This window comes from Siniperca chuatsi, linkage group LG22 (assembly GCF_020085105.1).
Source record: "Siniperca chuatsi isolate FFG_IHB_CAS linkage group LG22, ASM2008510v1, whole genome shotgun sequence".
NCBI lineage: Eukaryota > Metazoa > Chordata > Actinopteri > Centrarchiformes > Sinipercidae > Siniperca > Siniperca chuatsi.
Genome location: NC_058063.1, coordinates 22,222,836 through 22,240,709, shown reverse-complemented (window position 1 = coordinate 22,240,709; position 17,874 = coordinate 22,222,836). Strand labels below are relative to the sequence as shown.

Genomic DNA, 17,874 nt, shown 5'->3' with positions numbered 1-17,874 from the left:
GATTCATTTTGGTTTCAACTCTACTCAGAATTTTAAAAGAAAAGAACACATCTGACTCAGCATCAAGATTTTGGTCCATATTCTGTTTTTTTTTAGAATGACAGATTTTTAAAAAACGTGAAAGATTCACACTTAGTGTGTAAACTCCTTTAGTGTCTGTATGCTGATGCATATGTGTGCCAGGGTTACATGCAAATGGTTTTTGTTGTCAGGAAAACCGTGACACAGCTGTTCTTGTGGGCGACTGTGGCTTAGTGTTAGAGCGGGCCGTCCACCAATCGTCAAAGTGTCAAAGACACTAAACCCCAAATTGTCCCCCGAGGGCTGTGCCTTCGGTGTGTGAGTGTGTGACTGAGTTACTGCCTTTGAAGCGATGAGCAGTTGGCACCGGCCGCACTTGAGTCATCAGTGTGTGAATGTGATCTGCAGTTGAAGCGCTTTGAGTAGTCTAGAAAGACTGTACCATCCGTTACGGTGTTTCAGTAATATCGTGTCTGTAATATAAGTTTGTCAGGTCATCCAGCTCTTCAAAGTAACCTTTAGTGATATCAGACTGGACATTCACCAGAAACACCAGCAGCAGGAAGGCCGTTATCACCACAGGACGCGTGGCTCAGGGCTGAATAACTTTAGCTGAGTAACAGTCTGGTTTAGTGGTTATGTAACCAACGTGGCTCCTGCCTTTAACTTTATACAACTGAACTTAACAATGGCTAACTAATATTTACACCAAAAACACAGTTAGATTGTAACTAACTTTATAATATCTTTTTTTTCATTAGTTTTGCTGCATAAAAACATAAAACAAAACTTCTCTGACAAACCATAAATAAGTATATATGGTCAAAAAAGAGGAGACAAACCCATATGAGCATATATATACGTACACTGCATGCAGATATGCATACACATATATACAGTATGTACATGCATACATACGTGCACCTACATACATACACACACACAGATAATTACATATGCATAAATATATACATAGAAAAAGACATGCACATGCACAAATTTACTGTTTTGCTCTCCATAGAATGTGTTTAAATGTTATCACTGTATGTTAAGTGACAAATGGCTGATATATATATACATATTCACACACACACACACACACACATTTCTATCATTTCAGTTATTCAGGTCTGCAGGTCCTCGCAGACTGCATACAGCCCCAACAAACTTCATCATTAAGGAAAGGCAGCCAATATACCTGAGGGCCAAACCAGGGCAGGCTCGTTTGCGTCAGTGGTTTTTATCAGCCCAGATCCTCTGTCATGTGGACTCTGGTGTCAGGACATTAAGAGAATATGTTGTGAGACTTTAGTAAGAAAACCTAAGTATGTTAGGTGCCCAGCCTCTGCAGCAACACTCCTCAGATGGTTGTTCTGTTCTGATATCCTGAAACACACAGAGAAGCATAAACTTAGCAAAGATCTGTCCTGGTTGCTCTTCATCTCTCTGTTAAACTCACAGCTCACGCCCTGGGGGGCGTGCCGGTCCCCAGTTTGATCACATCACAGCATAATCAAACACTAACTCTAAAGACATTTTGGAAAGTGGGGACGTGTTTGGAAATTTAGGACATTTTAAGACAGTTTTGAACAGGGAGGACTTTTCTGGAAAGTGGGGACATTTTGAGAACCAATGGCAATACTTATTATTGTAGAAAAGGTTTCAGTCGTAGTCATCTGGACACTGTTTTCAGAATCAAGACGTTTCGGCTCCCACCCGGAAGTCATTCTCAATTGTGAAAAAATTGGACGTGCCTGATTAGCATGTGATTGGCGTGACCACGGTGCTAATACACTCTGATAGACTTTGGGCAGATTGAATCTCAGACCACCATTTCTGTTCAAAGAGGGGTTCTCTTTTTTCACAAAAATGGCTTCCTTGACACTCCGTTCAAACCAACTCTTCTCTCTACTAAGAATCTTCACCTCGCTGTCTTCAAATGTGTGGTTTGTAGCTTTTACTTATTATTATTATTATTATTAAATTCTACACTAAACTGTTATTTGTAACATCATGGACAGAGCTGTATTCTGTGATTCAGTGGTACTATTTTGCATATCAGCCCAGTGACAGTGTTAAGCTGGTATCAGATGATTTTATCAAGCTTCTCAGCTCTTCTATCATTTAAGGAAGACGTGTTTCCGTCTCTTCTTTTTCCGTCACTTTTAAATTATTGTAGAGTTACTCTCTCTTTCCAAAAGCAAAACATGTTAGCGATCCTTGTTTGCCTGACAAGTCTTTATGAGTGGGGACAAAGGGGAAGTGATGGTTAGAGCCAGAAATAGAGCGGAAGTGATTGTGGTCACGGTCCTGTACATAGTGTTTATAGTATATTATGTAACAGGAACGCATACAAGATAATACAACATTTGGCTGCTTCACATCTGCTTGTTTCTAGAGCTTGATCAAAGAGAGTCAACAACTCGTAGTTTTTTCAAATTAACAGCATTTTAGCAAAAAGTCAACAATTCAAAAGAAACTGCTGTCAGTGTAGTGAAATGATTTGACCGTGTGTCTAACATTCTGAAAATGTGCAAAAGATGCATTTACTGTACTTTTCTTGAAACGCTGTCATGAACGTCTACATTTTCACAGGCACACACTCCTCCCGAAAGTACACATTTTCATGCTCACTACCTCTTTTCACACTTGGCTCCAGCTGTCCCTTCAGAGTTTTTACTTCCTCTCTATACAGTCATAAAGACACTGATTCTCTCACTCTCTCATATTCAGTCAGTTTTTCCCTCATTATCGGGAATCAGTTCAGCAGAAAATCAGGTAAGGCAACACAGACTTGCTATAGAATCCTTGAACAAAGCATGAAATGTACTGTTTTTCCATGCCGTCTTGCCTGTAGTTTGACCGATCGCTACAGTGCTGTTTCAGTTATAATTCGTCTGTTTTATGACAGCGGTTATGAGACAGGAAACTGTCCGATTGTATCACAGATAAACAGATAAAGGGAAGCAGTTGAGCAAATGAGGGCTATTAAACAGAGTGAATGCAGTTCATGAGGGGGTGATACAAAGACACAAAGCAGAGTCACTTAATGGTTTTTCTTGCTGATCACACTCGTGAGTTTCTGTTTTGTTTTTGCAGTTAATGATTCTGGCAGGGTACTTACTGCTGAAGCTGTGCATCTGAAGTTCATTTTAATTTAAGGGGCATAACTTTACTCTCTCTATCTCGACATGTCAGATCATTTCTCATGAAAACAGGATGGCAAAATAATCATCAAGGTCACGAAGCAAATAGAAAACAGTTTGTTGTTTTTTTTTCTGTCTGTGTCACACCCAAGACCAAAATCAAATCTGTGCACTGCACTGTCAAAGTGTTGACTGCATATACATTTCTATATGGCCAAATCTATGTGGACACCCCTGTCCATATACTTCAGTCTGCTTTTGGTCTGAGTTTGGTTCATTGATTTGTTCATCCCAATGAAGGGAGATCTTAATGCTACATACAATGATATTATAGACAACTTCAACTTTGTGGTAGCACTTTCTGTTTGGCCAAGTCAGGTATGTATACAATGTTGGTCTGGTGGGTCAAAATTGTAAGGATGACATAATTTTTTTTATATGAATAACACCCCAATTAGCATATTTGGGGGGCATGCCATCCCCTCTCCATCCCCTAGTAGCGGAAAGACTGCAGGGTCAGAGGGGCTGTTTAGTTAGAATGATAGAGTCTATGGTGCCGACCACGACTCTGAAATACCAGCAGCCTAGCTGTGCTGTATACTGATGAATCCATGGTGCTGTCCGTGGTGCTTAAGATTTGTAATTGCGACTTTTCCGCCCTTCTGTCAGTTTAGTCTTGGATCTATAATATTCCCTAAATTATATAGCTATGGGGGGTTGTGGTGGGGTCATGAGTCGGTTCGCTAGTCGCGGGTTAATGAAACGAACCGCCTATTGCATATATGGATAATATTAAAATAATTGTTAATGAAATATCTTAAGCTTTCCACTTGCATGCTACAATATATTGAAGCATTTTTATGGCCTTAATCATGACAAGTCGTGCATGAAGCTGTGACCATGACACATCAGCATTGGAGGCCTGGTGTTGGTTAATTCAGCACTTGCAGGAGAGGATTGTGGGCAGAAATCGTTGTAGTCCATTCTGGCCCCGCTCCCCAACAGTATCCCCCGCTTGGTCCCCGGCCCAAGACTCCCCCAGGACTCCGAGCTTCCAGTCCGGGCAGAGTCAGCAAATAAGACTGCTAAGTTAGCTAACTAGCTAATGGCAGCTAGTACAGTTAGCAATGCTGTAAGTGACTTCCTGTGTTACAAGAAGATATGTCTGTGTTGCAACAATCCCCTGAGACGTTCGTAAGTTTACATGAAGGAAGAACCCCTCTTTCATGTGCGGATCAAGCTCATCGGAGATGGTGTTGTAGCCTTTATATTAACCATACCTGATTATTATCTGCTTCCTTTATGATACACACAGTGACACAACAGAGCAGAAATAGCTCCTTGTTTAATGAAAACAGGGAACAGAGAAAAACGATAAGATCAGAAACACATGTGCTGTGATATTAATGAAAAGAGAACGTGAGAAGACAGAGAGCTTGAAATAGCGTTACCCAATTAGAATGAGAATTTCTACATGGGTGCCAATAAATTTGACCACGGCTGTAAATACTGTTGTTTTAACAAAGTCTCAGTTGTATTAACCTGTTACTATCAAATATTGTCCTTGAACCTTTTTTTTTTTTTTACTACTGACCTCGACTTCCGTTCTCCACATTCTGGCTGCCTTTTCAAGATCAGGAACAGAGTAGCAGGGCAAGACGTGTTCTTGTTTACCGCTCCTATGCCTTTAAAAGTTCATTCTTCACATAAAAAATAACTTTTCCTCCTGACATCCTCATTAGAGGTTAAACTGAAAGCTACATGGTGTAATTATGAGGGTGGCTTGAGTGGGTAATACTTACCCTAATGTTGGGTGCTACAAGAAGTAAGCAGGTTTTAGACTTCGAGTGAGTTTTAGATTTTCGCTATGTGAAGCCCGAGGAGCTCTGGAAGACTTCAAGCCATCTCTTTGCCTCTTCCTCACTGCACAGCTTCAGTTTTATGGCTGCCCTGAAACTGAGGTCTGCTATCGTCTCATAGCTGCACACAGTGTGGCTGTACTGCTCTGGCAATAGTTTCTGTCAGCGAGCTATCATAGCAGGCTCGAGCCTCACAACACCATTGTCTGTCTAACATTATCTTAGCTAGCTATCTAATTCACTACACTTTCCAAACGTTAGCTAGCTAGCTATATACCTAGATAGATAGATAACTGTTACGGACAGAAAAACCGGAGGCGAGTGGTAAGGATACTGAGAGTTTATTGCAAACACAGAAGTATTATAGAGAAGAATAGATACTGTCCTTTCTCTTACTGATGGCTGAGGTGTGTGGGCACTGGGGCGCCACACACCGAAGACGGGGAACACACAGGAGCTCCGGACACAGGAGACAGACGGGAGCCAGGATTCGGAGTGGCACACTCAGGAGATTCGAGATAGACTGGAGCCGGGAGTTAGAGCGGCACAATCTGGAGACTGTAGATCGACAGAAGCTGGGGTTCAGAGTTCTTAGGGAGAAAGATCCAATAATCGTAGTGGTGAGTCCGTGAAGCATATACAGGAAGACTGCTCTGATCTGTCCTTAGTATAAACGAGACCGGACACTGACTGAGGTGAGGAGCTGGGTTTTATAGGGAGTAGAGTGGCTGATTAAGTGCAGGTGTGTGATGGGTGACAGGTGTTGGGAATTAGTATTCCGGTGAGGGAGTGCGGTGTGGCTGTGATGAGGTGGAGCCTGGCGTGTCTGTAACAATAACGCTGAGCGACTTATTTTGACATTTCACAAATAGCTAGCTGGATAGCTAACTAGCACAGACAGTCTCACTCGGTCCTGACCTCCAAAATCTTTACTATAGGTCCTGCACCACATGTTGCACATAATAATAATAATAAACACTGTATATACTTAATAAATTAAATAAGCTAAATGAATTTTAGACCTTCCTTGTGTGGTCGTTAAAGGGTTTGACGTCAAGAACGTTTGTTCGCTCTGATTGGGTGAACAACGTTTCACGCTCATTAACTAGGTATTCATGACTTGACTTCGCAATCCAAGGGGGAAGAAAGTGCCTAGAGTCGCTACTAGCCCTGTGAGTAGTCACTACGTCACAAAGCTTCTAAAACAACATGCTTGGAGAAGATGCAAGGATGAATGGTGCTGTGCCACTTTGTGGTGTGACAGGGCCTTACTGCTCTTGTGTCTGAATGGGAACAAAGCCCTGCCGCCAGGTTCCAAAGCCTGGTGGAAAGCCTGAAACCAGAAGAGAGGATGGTGTTATAGCAGCAGATTAATGCCAGTGGTTTTGGAATCACATGTTCAACCATAAAATGGAGCAGGTATAGACATACAGTACTTTTGGTATGCGCACAACTGAACTGAAAGTGTACGAGTCCTGAAAGCCTCCTGTACAGGATGTCTGACAAATTCAATTCCTGTCTGCTTGTTGATGCATTCACTCACTTTGGGAGAACTGTGCTGTACATAAAGGCTATGTTTAAGTCAGTAAATGATTGGAGACTTCCTCTTTTATCAAATCCCACTTCCACCTGCAGGTCCCACCTCCCTGATTTTCTTTCACTTTTGTTATGTGTGTGTGCTCTTGCTGCTTAATGATTCGGACTCATTCACTCTGTCTCACTTTCTTGCTCATTTACTTACTTTGTCTTTTTTCCCCCTACAGTATGGGACAACCAACCAACCTTTACTTCACCCTCCTCTTCCTCCCCCTCTCCCTGTGCTGGGGTCAGAGCTCACACCCATCCTGCGATCGCTGTGACCTGCGGCTCTCCTGTAACTGCTCCTACGGTGGATTCACCCGTGTTCCCACGGTGACAGACCGTGCCCTGACCCTTGATCTCTCCTTCAACAACATCACCGTGGTGAACGTTGATGATCTGAGAGGCCATATGCAACTGAGGGCTCTGAGTCTCCACGGTAACGCTGATGGGAATTTATTGGGTTTATAGGAATAAGGCTACACCAAGCCTTGTCTGTAAAAGAAAGACATATTATAATGCATGTGCACAGTGCATGAAAAGTAACAGTGACATTTTTGTTAGGTTTTCTGTCCATATTTCTGCGTCAGTGGGTATGTACTACTGTTCTGGACAGAGAAATATAAAGACAAAGATTCAAAGATGAGAAATCTCTCATGAAGCTTTGACAGTGTGTCAGTGGCAAAGACAAATGGGATATGCTGAGCAATATAGTATAATATATATATGATATATAAACGCAAATACAATATAAAAACATACTATGACGAACATATACTATAATTAATAATAATGTAATGTATTTTAAAAAGTTATAAATAATTAATCAATTCATTTGTACATACCTTTGAAAACTTATTGAAATTGACAAAACAATCTCACCTCCAACCCACCAAATAGCTGTTTTTGAGCTTTTGATCATATCACATGATCTTCATTAGCAGATGGAGTTTGCGCAGTTGTCGTGGAATTGGAAATGTGCAAATGTTTTTCCGAGAAACTTCAGGACTTCTCGTCCACGTTTTGCTGTGTCTAAGGTCAAGAATGAACTTTGAACCTCCGCTTTCAAGCCAATGTGGGCAATAGGCCTTAAATTGCTCAGGAAAAAAATGGCAATTTTGTCATCAGGAAGTTTGTTCTGGAGAACAGAGCCAAAGTAACTAACAGCACCCTTCCCAGATCTGGATCTTATTCTAGGTACAGTTAGGAAACCACCAACCGAGGACCTGAGAGGCCTGACTGGATGGTAGTCTGTGAGCAGGTCAGAAATATACTGGGGAGCACGAAAACAACGATAATGATAATGACAACAATGATAATGAAAACAAATGATATAATAATAACGACAATAACAACAATTATAACAATAATAATGATAACTATTATACCAAAAATAACAATAAAAAGCAACAACAATTAGAGCAACAACACTAACAATATCAACAACAACGATAATAATTACAATGATAACGATAACCAAACTAACAAAGATAGCGATGATAACAATGAACGATAATAACAGCATCAGTAATGACGATAACCAGAAGAACAATGACAATAAGCATAATAATGACAATAATAACAACAACAACAATGACAACGATAACAATAATAATAACGATGGTAGTGATTATTAATGCTAATCGACGGTCCAAGGGTTGACCCTGTGGAACCCCTGATACAGTTTTGTTATATTACTGTGCTCCAGGTAACAGACTGGCTGTGATCCATCCGTCAGCATTGGACTCTCTGTGGAGCCTGGAGGAGCTGGATCTGTCGGACAATCAGCTGACTGCCGTCAACCACAAATGGTTCAGCAAGCTAGGAGCTCTGCAGGAACTCAACCTGCTCAACAACCCATACAGGTAAAGCACTCAAGTTATAAAGACCAAGCAGAAACCTCCGCATCGCGTATGATATACAGGTGTCCACATACTTTGAGCCTTTTAGTGCAGCTTCTTCTCTCCCCTCCTCTCCTCCAGCTGCCTGGGTTCTTCTCCAGTGTTTCAGAGGCTGGTCAGGCTGAGGAGGCTGGGGTTTGGAGGTCCAGCTCTGGAGGAGGTAAAGAGAAGAGATCTGTCTGGAGTCACTCAGCTGGAGGAGCTCACTGTGCACGCCAACAACCTGATGAGGTGGGGGACTGACGCTGTTTTTGTGTTGTTACGTGAGAGCCAGTTGTCCTCTCAAGGAAAGGAAACACACTTCCTTAAAGTAACTGAATCCTGTATGTGTCAAATTTTAAAAGTTGGGACTATGGCGCCTCCTGGTGGTAGTATCAAATCAAGTGTCAAGTATAACAGTCTAAAACCTTATAATATTCAATTTACATCTATGACGTAGAAAAACAGCTAATCTCATGAAAAGACCAAAAACAATCTGTTTGTCCGTCTCTCAAAACTCTCTGACTTTCCTCTCTGTGGCACTCATTGGTTCATTTAAAAAAAGGCTCAGTTATTCCCTTTAAACAGCTGGAAACTGTGCTTTTTAATTAAACCTTACTCAAATGGGGAGGAAATGTGCATTTGTTGGGGACTATTTTCAGCGGCGGATTAATCCACATTTGGTGCTCAAGTGAGTATTTTGAGCAGCAGTTATGTGGGATTGAATCAAAATAAACTACAGTGTGCGTTTTGATCTTTTCATGGAATCTGTTGACGATAAAATATAGAATATCACCAGATCTATTTAAGATGTACGGAGGGAAAATGTAAACACCAAAGACGGAAGCACTGATTACTGAATCCACTGTCTGCCCTGCCCTTTACAGGTCTTATTATTCCCATCTTCCACTCTCCCTCTCCAACTCCCTCCTGTCTCTTTCTCTTTCTGCAGGTACGAGTCTGGCGCTCTAGCAGACGTTTGGCCGCTGGGTCGCGTCACTTTGAGCCTCCACGGTCCATTTTTGACAAACGTAGCCTTAGCCTCGGCATTGCTCGATGACGTGTCGTACCCTGAGACGCCTATCGTTCTGGAAAACCTCCTTCTGATTGCGAACCAGTCTGTTCAGCCTTTCAGAGCAACATCCAGGAGGAGAGTCAGGTCTGGCCACAATCTCCTTTTCTTCTGTTTTACAGTTCACTGTGCGTTCACTACCACAAACACTTCACGTCAGCATTCAAGCTGTAATTATGACTGTGAAACTTAATAATATCTAAGTGCCTAAAAACAATAAGAAAAATATTAATTAAAGAGAAATTTAATAGTGCAATATTGTCAATGCACAGTATATTTAACACAACCAACTCTGCAATCAAACAGCCGTTGTTGCATGCAGTATTCAGTTCTCAGTGAAAGTGTGTTAACATGTAAAATGCCACATGACATTTGGTTAACAAACCAACCTGTCACTCTTCAGGCACATTACATTCCGCAACCTTTCTATGTCTGATGAGGCCGTTGTTGACTTCCTGGTGGTGATGGATGGCGTGCCGCTCACCTTCCTGTCAGTGGACGGCGTCATACTGACAGGCTCGGGCAGGTAGGAATCCAGTGATCTATCAAAGGCCTTGTTCAGACTGCGAGCCCAAATCCGTTTTTTGGCATATCCAGATTGTATCCAGATCGATTTTAAAAAGTCTGGACAGACAAAAACAACATGAAATGGGATTTTTGCAAATTGGATCCAAGCCACATTTGGAGATGGTTTGAAATTGATTCCAGTCGGATTTCTACAGAGACGCATCTGTACAAGTCCGAAAACAAGAGGACTTCAAAGTGTCTTTTGCATCACTCGCAGCGCGACACACAGACGACATCAAATCCAGGGTGACGGGAGTCAGAGTGGCTCATGGACGCTCTTTTCCATGCTTAATACATCCATGGAGCGGCTGAGCAGAATCCATGCTGCGCGCTGTCAAGTCGCGGTGGAGAACTCCTCCGTCGCACCAGACAAACTCAGCGATCGCACCGCGACTTCACAGCGCGATTGCTTGGAGGGCGAGATGATGGATCTCCACGGCGTACGTAGTTACTGAGGCCTACGTCGTTACCACAGCAACCCATGCAGATAGGTTGGTGATGTCACACAAATCCCGACCTGAACACTTGCAAATAAAAGTGCGGACAGTCTGTCTTAAAGATCTGATTTGAGAAACAAATCTGATGCTTTCTGAACAAAGCCAAACTCGGTGTTGCCAACTTAGCGACTTTCTTGCTAGGGACTTTTTGGGCAAACCTTAACCCCTCTCATTCGAGGAGCGTCGCCAATATTTCTCAGTGGTTGTGCTCTCATATGTGGCTGTGGCTCTCCTGACTGACTGTGTTCAGTTATGCACCACATAACACATAATAGCGAGGGCCGGGGAAAACTGTTGGAGTCAGCCAGCGGCAGCAACCATGTAACTGTCAGCTGACAGCAAGCAAACAACAATCTCAGCCTACAGGGCAAAAACCATGGTAGCTTTCCTAGCTGACAAAAGATTGCCAGCATGGACAGTAATGTTCACAATATGATTTAATGTAAGCCTGAATGACATTCATCAGTTCTCTGTCTTATCAATCTCCTTTGACTTGTGTTTGTATGACCTTGCGTATCTGCTGGCACTATAACTGTCAAAAGGTGTGAGTGGGCGAGAGCAGCAGCACGTTTAGTCGACCAATCATTAGCCACACAGATACTTGAATGTGTGCATCTAACTACCAATCAAATTATTGTGAACCAGAAGCACTGCTGGAAAGTGATTTTTCTATTAGAATCTCAGCAGCAGCTAAATTCTAAAATTGTCCAGCAACAACCAGCATTCAATTTATAAAATATTACAAAAGCTAACACAACTTACCAGAAATGCCAAATGGGACAAAAATATTCACATTCAAAAATTGCCAAAGCATGTTCGCATGAACAGGAAATATGGGCCCAAATTGTTTTACTTTGTGAAAATAAAGTTGTTGATGCTCGCATACACTTCACGCAAAGATATTGGAAAACCTTAGTTATCTGAGGAAAAGTTCCAAATTTGAGGAGTGTCTGATATTTAAAAACTGCTGTTAATAGCAGCTTTCAATCTAGTACTGTATGGAAAAACCTATAATAATATATAGTATATATTAATCAGAAATACTTTATTGATCCCCGAAGGGAAACTCTTTAAATAATAGTAATAATAATAATAGTAATAATATTCAGAAGTGAACAACTGTTGCTTGAATGGATGACTGCATGAATAGTGTAATAGTTTGTTGTTTTTTGGTTGGTGTTAGGTGGGAGAAGGCCAGCTGGAGCGATCATAAAAGTATCGATGAGTTCTTCGTACGAAACGTTGTGGCGCTGAATGTCTTCAGCTTTGTCTCGTTTCTGCAGCTGCAATTTCTGCTGCACTACCCCAGGAAGGTGTCTGTTATAAACTCTCAGGTAAGGAACAAGGTGTTATTTGTCACAAGTATGTAACATGCGTTAGCTACTACATCAATCCACTACATAACTACAGCTAGCTAGCTACTGGCAGCCAGCTCAATTGGACATGACGTTAACACAGTTCATAGCCTGACTGAATAGTGTGTTGTGTGGTTCACTCAATGTGTTTATAAAGTAATTTTTACATAAAAAAAGATCTAAGATATTCATTTTTATTCAATATTTCTGCTTTTAGTGGCCTTTAACAAACACCATTTCCCATAAGCCCTAGATCACCACAGTTACATGTCACCAGCTTGATAGAGGTCTATGGGCAAGTCAAGGGGCCGGGGCTAGTGCAGTACTTGTCTATAATGTAGATGTTTTTAGACAGCAGAGATTATAGAAATGGACAAAACCAAGCTACAATGACGTAAGAACTAGTTCGTAAGATGCGTTGCCCGACCACATCGGAAGTCAAAAGTGTTTATAGTTGTTACGAACTGGCACACTCAAATACGGGGTAAAAAGGTGGTCATCGTAGAGTGGGGACGGTATTGTTTAAATGCAGAAAAACAACATATATTTCCAAACAATCTCTACTGGAAGGCATAGTGTTACACACAAAAAGTAGTTGTGTAACGAGCATTTCTGACAGAATTTACTGGCAGCTTAAACCTCAGCAACACGCTTCATTTTTTCAGAAAGACAGATGAAAGAAATCCTCAATGATTGCACTTACTCACATGAGCTAGCAGAACATTAGGTAGCACTGACATGACGTCATGACAAAGGCTCTCTATTGTGGCTGGCTAGCACTATAATGTTACCAGCTAGCTACCATGTTACCAGTTAGCCCCAGTAGCTTGCCAACTATCCCTGAAGTAGTCACTAAGACACCAAGCTTCCAATACCACCTATTTCGTGAGGACACACAAATGACTCTCACTTGAGACAAGCACTTAGTCCTCTTATTAGCAAAACGAGTCACTGAGTGAATCACAGAATTATACTACACTTTATTCCGACTTTCCGAGCTTCATTAGCAAAGCATGCCTTTTGCCCTCAGGTGTTTGTGATGCCCTGTGCCACGTCCAAACTGCTAGTCAACCTGCAGTACCTGGACCTGTCAGACAACCTGCTGACTGACATGACTCTGGTGGAGACGCTCTGTGATGGAAACAGCACGCTGAAGGACCTCCGAGTTTTAAACATCAGCGGAAACGCTCTGAAGGTGCCTTCATGAAACTTCAAGGAAAAAACATCCTATTTTTGTAGTTTTTCCATTAATTCGCATCAGTTGTGATAAGATTTGACTTCATAGCTACAACGAAGTCCAGCCAGCAGGAACAAAAGCCATCACAGGTTGTTAGCACACTTTCAGTTTTACCAAACTTATTTAGAAGAGAAAATGATAGCTAATGTTACTATTACTCAATCTGTCCATTCATTTTTGCAGAGCGACTTCTTGTTTCAACTTTAATCTATCATACTTACCATAGTTTTCACAAGATGAGTAGTACTGCTTCTGAAGAGTAAACTGATCATCACATGCAAAATCAGTGTAGTGTCCATTAAGTATAAATCCAAGAATACTTTTAAAAATGAGGCACGAGGTTTGAAGAAGAAATGACCTGAAGACTTGTCTGCCTCTGTCCCTCTGCTATCCAGTCTTTGTCCACGGTGAGCTGGCTGGTAGTGAAGCTCTCCAAACTGACCCACCTGGACATCAGTAGGAACGCATACAGCTCCATGCCCCAGGGGTGCTCCTGGCCCTCCACCCTGCGATACCTCAACATCTCCAGGGCTAAACTTACAACCATCACCCCCTGTCTACCCGCAACTCTGGAGGTACTGAGAGTGGACCATGTAGTCCTGACAGACCTGATACAATCACAACAAAAACACTCATTGATAAACAACTTTTACCTTGTACTTTATTATGTACAGGTGTTGGATCTCAGCAACAATGATCTCAAAGGCTTCATTTTGGCCCTGCCTGCCCTGAGAGAGCTCCACCTCTCTGGTAACAAGTTTCTTAGGCTGCCCCCGGGATGGTTGTTCCCCAGTCTGCAAACACTGACTATACAAGTAAGAAACAATCACATCTTATATTTCTTCTTCCAATCCTCTTTGTATTCCTCGGTGTGACTCCTCCTTGTTCTTCCACAGTCAAACACCTTGAACATGTTCGGCCGTTCAGACCTCCAGTCATATAGGCGACTCCAGAGCCTCCAAGTGGGTCAGAACAAATTCGTCTGCTCCTGTGACTTTGTTGCTTTCTTCCAGTCGAGCATTAAGGGAGGTGGAGACGTGCATTTAACAGATGGAGAGGAGAGCTATGTCTGTGATTCTCCTCTTTACCGGCAGGGAGAACCAGTGGGTCGAGTCAGCCTCTCCATCGTTGAGTGCCACCGGGTTTTGTTTGTGTCTGTGAGCTGTGGGGTGGCGCTGTTTGTTTTAATTCTGGTGTGTGTCCTGCTGTGGCGACTCCATGCGTTCTGGTACCTCAAGATGATGTGGGCGTGGCTGAAGGCTAAGCATAGCTCCCGGCGCCGGCGCCGACACAGAGATAGAGCGGATTCAGAAGCGTTGCTTTCCTTTGACGCCTTTGTGTCCTACAGTGAGAGAGACGCTAGCTGGGTGGAAAACTTCTTGGTACCTGAGCTGGAGGAGCCAAGGTAATGTCAGAATTTTTTTGTTATACTTTCTAACATTTACGTTTTCAGTACAGTTTGTCAATCCATTTGTTAGTTAGCAAGATATCTCAAAAGCTAAAAAGCTACTTACCTGATGTGAAATGTGGTAGAAAATTAGGCCGAAGGCCAAGGAACAAGAGATTTGCGCCACCATGTGGCATTTCCAAGGTACTTTACTTTTTGTGTCATGACTCATATTCCTTATGAATGAGGTATGAGGTAAAATCGGCAAAAATCTGAATTAAAGTTTGGTACAGATGATTAGTATAACCCACATATCTTGCCACTTTGTCTCAAGGATTTTCGGAAATTTTTATTTTTATTTTTTTAACAATTACTATATTTCATTAAATCTTTACCACACATGGCACATAACATGTTTGAAAAGCCCATAACGGAAGTTAATAATTTGCCTTTCTATATTACATACCGCTTTCCAGTCATTGGTTGCCAGATTCTTGTACTGTAGATGGTACTTATTTTTATTTTTACTGCCTTTCAACTGTTATTTGGTGGCACCACCACGCCAGCAACATGATGAATTTATTTGGTGATATCTCAGTGGGCTTGAGTCTGACAAGTGAAAATAGTCGAGTATTTTGTGAAATCTGGTGACAAGTAAAAATGTATGGTTGTGAATGTGAAACCTCAACTGGAAATTCAGTTAAACGTGTGGATTAATAGGAAAGGCTGCAGGAATGGTGCGTTCATGTTCAGTTGTACAAATTGGGAGAATTACTTACCAAATTAGAAGCATGCAAGTTGTAAGTGCTATGCACTTTTGCAGCTGACTCTCTTTGTTCCCAGCACACTGAACTCCACCTACTACCACAAATGAAGTCTAAACCTGTGGGGAAACATAACCTGCTCTCAATACTCCTACAGGGACAACGGTGAAGACTCTGTGAATCCCAGAAGCCCCCGGCCTCTGACCCTGTGTCTCCACAAGCGGGACTTCCTTCCTGGACACTGGATTGTGGACAACATCATGAGTGCCATGGAGCGCAGCCGGCGGACCGTCTTCATCCTCTCAGAGAATTTTGTCCAGTCTGACTGGTGCCGCTACGAGCTGGATTTCTCCCACTTCTGGCTTTTTGATGGGAATGCCGGCGGAAACGCGGCCATCTTGATCATGCTGGAACCGCTGTCCAAGGACGACATCCCCAAACGCTTCTGCAAACTGCGCAAACTCATGAGCTCCACCACCTACCTGGAGTGGCCTCAGGAGGAGGAGAGGACTGGGGAGTTCTGGAGGAGTCTCCGCAATGCTTTGAGAGAAGAAGATGAGGATGATTGAGAGGGAAAGACAAAGTGATGAAGAGAAAGAGTGAGCGCAAAATGACATGTAATACGAGAATAAAGAACAAAAGCAGAAGCGGAAAAGGGTCGACAAGGAATTAGAAGATAAGAAAAGGAAAAGAAAAGAGTAAAATAAATGGACAAAGAGGAGAACAAGGGAGGAGTGAACAGAGTCAAAGGAAAGAAAAAAGATGAGAAGAGCGGGAAGACAAAAAGAGAAGTGGAGTGAATTGAAGAAGAGGAAATGAAGAATAGGAGCACTTTAACATAAAAGATGAGAAGACGAGAAAAGTAAGATGGTGGACATGAGGTGTAAAAGAAGACTGAGGCAGAGAAGTAAACAATGTAAATGAAGCGAGGAGATTTAATGTGCAACAAACTGTGACTTTATTGTACAACTGTTGGTTTTGAAATGACCAGTTAATATTGTTTTGTTAAAGTGGACTGAAAGTGTCCTTGTCTGTGTCTGTGTTAGCCCTGCGACGAGTTGGCCACTGTCCAGGGTGTACCCTGCCTAAGGCCCAAAGTCACTGGGATAGGCTCCAGTCACCCGCGACCCCTAACGGGACCAAGCGGTAGAAAATGGATGGATGGATGGATGGACTGAAAGTGGACAAAGTATAAAGGCGTCAGTATGCTTCAAACGAAGCATCAAACAGTGTTGTTTAAATGATAAATCGACTATGAAAAAAGGCACAAAATAATATTTTTGTAAAACAGACATTATATTGTCTCCTTTATTATAAATGAATGAAAAATAAATGATAATTTGTCAGTTATTTAAAAAAAGGCATTTAATATTTGTTACTTTAAATCAGGACAGTGTATATGGGACTGAGTCAGAATATATTACAGTGTGTGTGTTTGTGGTAATGAGGGAACATGCTCAATGACTCAGAGGAAGAAGATATATCAGACTTTGGATAAACAGAAAATACTTGTGAGTAGTCATTGTTGGTTTAGGTCTTATCATTGGATTTGTTGGCATGCCAAAGTTATAACAGACTTTCAACTTGCATTACAAGTGAAGAAGATGTACTGCAGTTTCAATCAGTTTATTTGCTGGTAGTGTGGTGAAGTGGCCACTTTGGGGAGCTGTTGGTTTGTCATTTCTGCTACAATCTGAGGACGTTGTCAGTGGTTGTGAAACTCATAGTGGCAACAGTAAACAGCTTCTGCACTTACATGAAGTCAGGAAAAGTAACAGCAGTGAGGAGCGACATGTTTCCTGACGTGTTTTCTCTCAAGTGTCTGCCTGGAGAGTGTTTCCTACAACAGCACTGCAGTAGTCAAGGTGATGACTGACTAAGTAAAATTCTAGTTATTCTGCTTAAATTCAGGTTGTAACTAATTTTGCCTTGTCTAAGTTCCTGAGATGGAAATTCTTTTATGACAGATACAAGGGGACATACATACATAGATATGGACAGACCTGGAAATCACCTAAAACAGTCACAACGTCGTAAGGCCTCAGTATGCTTCAAACAAAGCTTGTTGGATCAAATAGTGTCTGAAACCTCCTCCCCCCACACCTTTCCAATTTTGGAATCAGGGAGATGGCATCTCTCACAATTTCTGTAACTTAAACAATCTGACAATCACACCCACTTCATTCAGTGATTGGCCAGGTGTGTGGAAGACGTGTGACTTTTTTCATTCTTACGTAATTTTTGGCGTGAACAACCCAGTGCAACAACATGAACGCCTTTGAGGTAAGGCTGTCCGACAGCAGGATTTTTGTGTGGCCATTCAGAACAGGTATGAACACTTTTGCTTTTAGACATGTTTCAAGTATACCCAAGCCTTTACAGTTTTATCCTCTTTCTGTTTTTATTCTGTAAAGAATTGTTTCTCCTAGATTTTAACCTCACTTTTTTATACAGCTTAGCACTTCTTCATCACACAATAAAGCTTTAAGACTTTTTTGTCTCAGCTATGAC

The 17,874-nt window shown here is 41.9% G+C and overlaps 1 protein-coding gene across 1 annotated transcript; it reads left to right on the top strand.

Annotated features, from left to right (window-relative positions):
* The first annotated feature begins 2,657 nt into the window (after positions 1 to 2,657).
* LOC122870109 (toll-like receptor 2 type-2) lies at positions 2,658 to 17,856 on the top strand. The gene is made up of 12 exons (XM_044183902.1): positions 2,658 to 2,799; positions 6,790 to 7,043; positions 8,313 to 8,469; positions 8,587 to 8,736; positions 9,437 to 9,643; positions 9,960 to 10,082; positions 11,804 to 11,954; positions 13,006 to 13,170; positions 13,608 to 13,787; positions 13,887 to 14,027; positions 14,109 to 14,617; positions 15,521 to 17,856. Exons 2-12 carry the CDS (start codon positions 6,791 to 6,793, stop codon positions 15,930 to 15,932), a joined length of 2,448 nt encoding a protein of 815 aa, XP_044039837.1. The 5' UTR covers positions 2,658 to 2,799; position 6,790; the 3' UTR covers positions 15,933 to 17,856.
* Positions 17,857 to 17,874: the final 18 nt, after the last annotated feature.